The sequence below is a fragment of the Glycine max genome, chromosome 6 (assembly GCF_000004515.6).
Source record: "Glycine max cultivar Williams 82 chromosome 6, Glycine_max_v4.0, whole genome shotgun sequence".
Lineage (NCBI taxonomy): Eukaryota > Viridiplantae > Streptophyta > Magnoliopsida > Fabales > Fabaceae > Glycine > Glycine max.
In genome coordinates this window covers 48,939,531-48,946,095 of record NC_038242.2, presented here as the reverse complement: position 1 = coordinate 48,946,095, position 6,565 = coordinate 48,939,531, and the positions used below count along the sequence as shown (strand labels likewise).

At 37.1% G+C, this 6,565-nt stretch overlaps 1 protein-coding gene across 2 annotated transcripts; it reads left to right on the top strand.

Moving 5' to 3' along the window:
- Positions 1-6,243, top strand: LOC100792741 (glutamate receptor 3.4). Of its 2 annotated transcripts, XM_006582284.3 has the most exons (7): positions 1-220; positions 659-1,084; positions 1,739-3,084; positions 3,250-3,527; positions 3,865-3,896; positions 4,006-4,415; positions 5,538-6,243. In XM_006582284.3, the coding sequence occupies exons 2-7, from the start codon at positions 775-777 to the stop codon at positions 5,949-5,951; spliced, it is 2,790 nt and encodes a 929-aa protein (XP_006582347.1). In that variant the 5' UTR covers positions 1-220; positions 659-774; the 3' UTR covers positions 5,952-6,243. The 2 variants fall into 2 exon arrangements, with proteins under 2 accessions (XP_006582347.1, XP_006582348.1); XM_006582285.3 differs by lacking the exon at positions 1-220 and having other exon boundaries at positions 946-1,084; positions 1,747-3,084.
- The last annotated feature ends 322 nt before the right edge of the window (positions 6,244-6,565 follow it).

Here is a 6,565-nt window from a genome sequence, read left to right as displayed (position 1 = left end):
ACCAAAATGAACACGTTGATTCCATCCCCGGAAACGTCAAAGATCTCTTTAAGCACGACCAAGTGTGCAATGAATATGCTTGAAAGCGAGTGAATGATTCTTTTCTTGAACCTAAGACACAGTAACTTCCTTTTTTCGCTGGTTATGTTCCAATGTTTCAGAACATCACTATTGCAAGCTTTTTTTTTTATCCCTTCAACTCTGGTCTTTCTTTCTTGAGGTAATCTCAGATATTCTCCTCTTCCTAACGTGCTATGCAGGTTTCTGTCACATATTATATTGATTTTTTTAATATTAATAATTAATAAATTAAACATGTGGGTTTTACTTCTCCAAGGCACCAACAAGTTGTTGGAACCTTTTAATATTTATTTTCAGTGGCTTATCTTTTGGAGTTTCTGGGCATGATTGGACTATTGCGGTTCACTCATATTTAGAATCACCAAAAGTTATATATGGACATGGAATTTTCTTGTTGAGTGCTTATTGAAAATCCTAGCTTTTCTGGGCTACCCCCTCCCAAAAACATAGAATCTTTAGGCGCATGGAGTCATGAGTTTTTCTTCTTTATCAAACTATGATGGTGCTTGCTTACTTTTGCTTACTTTTTGTGCTGTTGTTCCTCATGAAATGGCTTTGGCACTTGACTGGTGCTTAGTTCTCTGCGCTGAATGGTGGTGTAAGCTGAAGAAGAAGAATAACTGAAGCTGAGAGAGAGTTGTTGTATACTTTGAAGTTTGAATTTTGAAGGAAGGTTGGTTTCTCTTTGGCAGCATGGTTATGGGGAGAAGAACACTGTTGCTCTTGGTTTTGTGCTTGTGCTTGTGGATTCCCTTTGAAGTGGTGGGGAGAAAAGAACCTTTTTTTTCACCTACCAGTGTGAATTCCACTGTTTCTTCTAGACCCAAGGTTGTGAAGTTTGGTGCTCTCTTTACTATGGATTCTGTCATTGGAAGATCAGCTTTACCTGCAATTATGGCTGCTGTTAAGGATGTTAATTCCAGCACCAGCATTCTCCCTGGCATTGATCTGCAAGTAATTTTACGTGATACAAATTGCAGTGCTTTTCTTGGAACAATGGAAGGTATTTGCCAAAACTTGAAATTTCAGATGCTATCTCTCTCTTACCAAATTGGTTTTTCTTGACTTTGCTTGACAACTTTATGTATGTTAAAGTTCAAATGGTCAAGATTGACTCGTTTCTCACTGCTTATGATCTCATGGTCCCTGTAATGTGAGACGAGCTAATCTTACCATTCTATTCTAAGTGGGGTTTGGTAAAGGTTAGTTTTGCTTAAATCTAATCTTGACCACACATGTGTAATTAAATAGTTAGATTAGCTCTTCTCATCTCACACGGTGTCCTTCCATATCAATTGTTTATTGCAGAATTCTCTTTAAAGTTTGATTACCAATCTTGTCAAGTCACATTTTTCATGACTATCTACACCTAGAAAATCTGTATTGGACCAAAAACATTATGCTTGATTAATATTTAGGACATTTATAAATAGTTCTTTAGGTACTTTCAGTGCTGTTTTCCAATCAAAATTAGAGTTTACCTCGGTCATCTCCATAACAAAAGTTTGCATTGAAAGTTAACATCGACTATCAAGGTAAAACTTTCATCAGATTCTGATTGGAAAACAACTTCAAAAGTACCTAAGCAACTATATATCCATGTTTTGTCCTAATTAGGTGGAGTAAACAAGCTTGATTAATCTTGTTAATCATGTAGCTCTGCAGTTGATGGAGAATGATGTGGTTGCTGTTGTTGGTCCACTGTCATCTGGAATAGCTCATGTCATATCTCATGTTGTTAATGAACTCCATGTTCCTCTTTTATCATTTGGGGCAACTGATCCCACTCTATCTTCTCTACAATATCCGTATTTCGTCCGCACCACTCAGAACGACTATTTTCAGATGTATGCAATTGCAGACTTTGTTGATTATTACAGATGGAAGAAGGTAATTGCCATTTACATAGATGATGACAATGGAAGGAATGGAGTTTCTGTTTTGGGGGATGCAATGTCAAGGAAACGTGCCAAGATCTCTTACAAGGCTGCTTTCCCTCCTGGTGCCACAGAAAGTGATATCAGTGACTTGTTAAATGAGGTGAACTTAATGGAATCGCGTGTCTATGTTCTACATGTAAATCCTGATCATGGTTTAGCAATTTTCTCTATTGCCAAGAGGCTAAGAATGATGGACAGTGGATATGTTTGGATTGCAACAGATTGGCTTCCTTCAGTGCTGGATTCCTTTGATCTACCAGACACTGACACAATGGATCTCTTGCAAGGTGTTGTTGCATTTCATCATCACATTCCGGATACTGATCTCAAGAAGAGTTTTCTCTCCAGGTTGAAAAGCCAAAGAGACAATGAGACTGTGAGCTTCAATTCTTATGCACTTTATGCATATGATTCTGTTTGGTTAGCAGCTCGCGCCCTCGATGCTTATCTCAATGAAGGTGGAAATATATCTTTCTCCAGCGACCCTAAGTTGCGTGACACAAATGGAAGCATGCTGCAGTTAGCATCGCTTCGTACCTTTGATGGCGGCCCTCAGTTTCTCAAGACAATTTTGGGAATGAACTTCACTGGTCTGAGTGGTCAAGTTGAGTTTGACATGGAAAAGAATTTAGTCCGTCCAGCCTATGATATTCTAAATATTGGTGGCAGCGGATCCCATAGAATTGGTTATTGGTCAAATCACTCTGGTCTATCAGTTATAGCTCCTGAAGTTTTGTATGAGAAAAAACCATCCAAGACTTCTTTAAAGAGCAATCAACAACTCTACAGTGTGATATGGCCTGGAGAGGCTACAACTACACCAAGGGGATGGGTTTTTCCCAACAATGGACAGCCACTGAGGATAGCAGTGCCGAACCGAGTGAGCTTCAAGGATTTTGTTGCTAAAAGCAAGAACCCCCAAGGGGTACAAGGCTATTGCATTGATGTCTTTGAAGCAGCCTTAAACTTGTTGACTTATCCTGTCCCGCGACAATATATGTTGTTTGGAAATGGTGAAAGGAATCCTAGCTACAACGAGCTTGTGCAGCAAGTTGCACAGAATGTGAGTTTCTAAATCTTATGTTAGCATTGCTAATGCCATAATGTGTGTGTGGTCTAAAAAGGACTTCAAGCAGCAATAATATGGAAAGTTGGTCCTTTCCTTGATATGGTTTTTTAAATTCTGATAGTTTTGTTAATTTGGCTCTTTGACTCTTTCTTTGTTCAGAACTTTGATGCAGTTGTTGGAGATGTTACAATTGTCACAAATAGGACAAGGATTGTGGATTTTACTCAACCTTTCATGCCATCAGGGCTTGTTGTTGTTGTTCCTGTGGAGGAGGAGAAGTCAAGCCCTTGGTCTTTCCTTGTGCCGTTCACTACTCAAATGTGGTTGGTCACTGGTGCTTTCTTTCTCTTCGTTGGGACTGTTGTGTGGATTCTTGAGCACCGGCTCAATCCTGAGTTCCGTGGTTCTCCGAGGAAACAACTCATAACAGTGTTTTGGTTAGTATGTTTTCCGCATTTGAAAGCCTTTTTAATCTGAATCCTTTTTGTAGATGAAGAGACCCCTTTAAGATGGACACTGTTTATTGCAAGGGTGGGCCATTTCTACCATTGTTTTATCATATCATATCATATACAATAGTGGATTGTAATTTGTTAGTCAGAATTGAGGCAATTTATTTCTTTCATTGAGCTAATTTATAATTTCATATCTCCCAATCCTTAACCAATAAGCCTTTATCCGAGTATCCTGCCTCAGCTCCAAATAGGAGGTGTATGTATGCTTACTTTAACATCAAGTTAAATATTTTTGCTGAGATGAGTTCCTTTTTTGCAGGTTTAGTTTCTCAACAATGTTTTTCTCACACAGTACGTTTCATATAGATTCTTTCACACCCTCTTCAATTTTTACCTGTAACAGTCCTTATTTTGTGTTCTGCATGATGAAATTCTGACTTATTTGTTGACACTGACACAGGGGAGAATACTGTAAGTGGACTCGGGCGATTGGTGCTAATAATATGGCTCTTTGTGGTGTTGATCATAAATTCAAGCTACACAGCTAGCTTGACATCTATCCTCACTGTGCAGCAACTGTCATCACAAATTGCAGGAATTGACAGCTTGATCTCGAGTACTCAACCGATTGGAATTCAAGATGGGTCATTCGCGCGCAAGTATCTGATAGATGACCTCAACATAGCTGAATCTAGGATAGTTACATTGAAAAACATGGAGGATTATATTGATGCCCTTCGGCGTGGCCCTAAAGCTGGAGGGGTTGCAGCAGTTGTTGATGAGCTTCCTTATGTTGAGGTTTTGATGTCTAGCATTGACTGTAAGTTCACAATTGTTGGGCAGGAGTTCACAAAAAGTGGCTGGGGATTTGTAAGTATCTCTATTTTTTCATGTCTATGGTTAAGGATTCTATATGTTCATCCATTAAATAAGTTTATTAGAATATATTGTTGTTTTCCTGTTTTGTTAGAATACTAGAGTTGGAAAGTCTCTCTTAAGGGCAAATTACTTCAGAAATGGTGATTTGAAAACGTGTTTAAGAATGTTAAAAGATATGATTATATCTTTAAGTAAATATGGAAATAGGGAATAGCATAATCTTACCTTAATTACACTAGAGATTACTAACCTTAATTGTATCATTATTCTCATTATAAATAAAGGCTTAGTGTGGTCATCCTAGACACCCAACATTTCCTGAAATTCTATGAAGAAAAAAACTAAAAGATTAGAATGACTGATTTTGCTGTTCACTATTTTATCTCTCTCTCCTCCCATTTGAATGTGCAGTGCATTATTTTTGTTAGGATTGGTGACTATTCAGAATATCCTTAAGAATACAAGGTTGCTTTTATGTTATGATGCCTCCCTGGCTGTACAAGTAGAAAATTGGTTTATTCTGGCTTGAAAGAACATTAAACTAGAGTACAAGTATATATGAATGCTTTTAAAAACAATTTTCTTAAACAATACTACATTATTCAGCAATCAAATTTTCATCCAAAATCTATTAAGTTTTGAAAGTTGTTTCCAAAATAAGTGTTTTGAAAGACAAAAAACAGAAAAAAGCTGAGATGTTTTCTCATCTTTTTCATATGTTTTCATCTTCAACCTCCCTCAATTCCACACTCTCTACTTTGTACCTTACATAATGTTTATATGAAGACACTTTCTATGAAAAATAAGAAAATAAAGGTAGATCTAAGTTTATACATGAATTTTCACTATTTTTTTTAACCATATTATTGGTTCCAAGTATTCATTGAATTTGTCGATGATTAATTTTCATTTAGGAACTTAACTGGTCACTTTTAATGAGGGCTACCCTCTTAATCATGTTTCTTCAGTCCATAAGACTCAAACATGAGAGTGTGCTTGTTGGTGAATATTCTTTTACTATGAGTGTGCTTGTTGTGTCTATATCTTGTGAGAATTTTCTAAACATGGTTGGATATTGTTCTCAACTTCTCATGTTTGTTTACCTGACAACAGGCATTCCAAAGGGACTCTCCCCTTGCCATTGACTTGTCTACTGCCATCCTTCAACTCTCTGAGAGTGGGGACCTGCAAAAGATTCATGACAAATGGCTTAATAAAAAGGAGTGTTCAACCGTTGATACTGATTCAAACAAACTAGCTTTGACAAGCTTCTGGGGCCTCTTTCTGATATGTGGCATTGCATGTGTCATTGCCCTGACCATTTTCTTTGCTAGAATCTTCTGTCAATACAACAAATTCAGCCCAGAGCCTGATAAGATCGACGACAAGGAAATGCAACCGGTCAGGCCTAGACGTCCAAGTCGAACTCGTAGCATCAAGAAGTTGATGGTATTTGTAGATAGAAGAGAAGCAGATATCAAAGAGATACTTAGGGAAAACAAAAAAAGGAGACTCAGCATTGGATAAGCATTCTGTTTCATCAGTCACCTAGTTAGTTAACCAACCCTATGCATTTTGGTTGGTGCATCTTTTTTTTTATCCTTTTGGCAACCTTAGTGATAATAGTGTTGGCACAAATTAGTCTACACTAGTGAAGGTAAAATTCTTTCCTTCTTAGCAAGGAAACTGTGACAGCAAGAATGTCACCACAATAGTATTTGAAAAAGGAAAAAAAGAAAAAAAATCATGCTTTAGTTTGTACCTTCGTTTAGAAAAAGCTTGTGAAGGGAAACAAACACCCTAACCGCTATTCACATCATTGCATATTTGCTCTTTCATTTTCCAAGCTTTTTTGTTGGTCCTCTTATATGTTGAGTTTCATTATAATCATAAATATCAGCAAAGGTTTCAAGATCACCATGCTCAATGTTGCGTACGATGTAATGCGCACGAATTGTTAATTGACATCTATTTACAATAATTTACGTATTTTATTTAATTAGCTCATCTAGACTCTCATGACTTGATTTATACAGACCCCCTTGTATTTAGTAATGAAAATTTCTCTTAAAAAATTAAAAGAAAGTAGCAAATTCAAGCTTGATATGATCCTATGCGATCATTGCACGTATTCTTAGATG

Excerpts from the sequence above, each read along its gene's own strand:
- LOC100792741 (XM_006582284.3), top strand. The coding sequence starts at position 775 with ATGGTTATGGGGAGAAGAACACTGTTGCTCTTGGTTTTGTGCTTGTGC. Across the intron at positions 3,528-3,864 it reads CAACTCATAACAGTGTTTTG|GTTTAGTTTCTCAACAATGT; the intron begins GTTAGTATGTTT and ends CCTTTTTTGCAG. Across the intron at positions 4,416-5,537 it reads CAAAAAGTGGCTGGGGATTT|GCATTCCAAAGGGACTCTCC; the intron begins GTAAGTATCTCT and ends ACCTGACAACAG.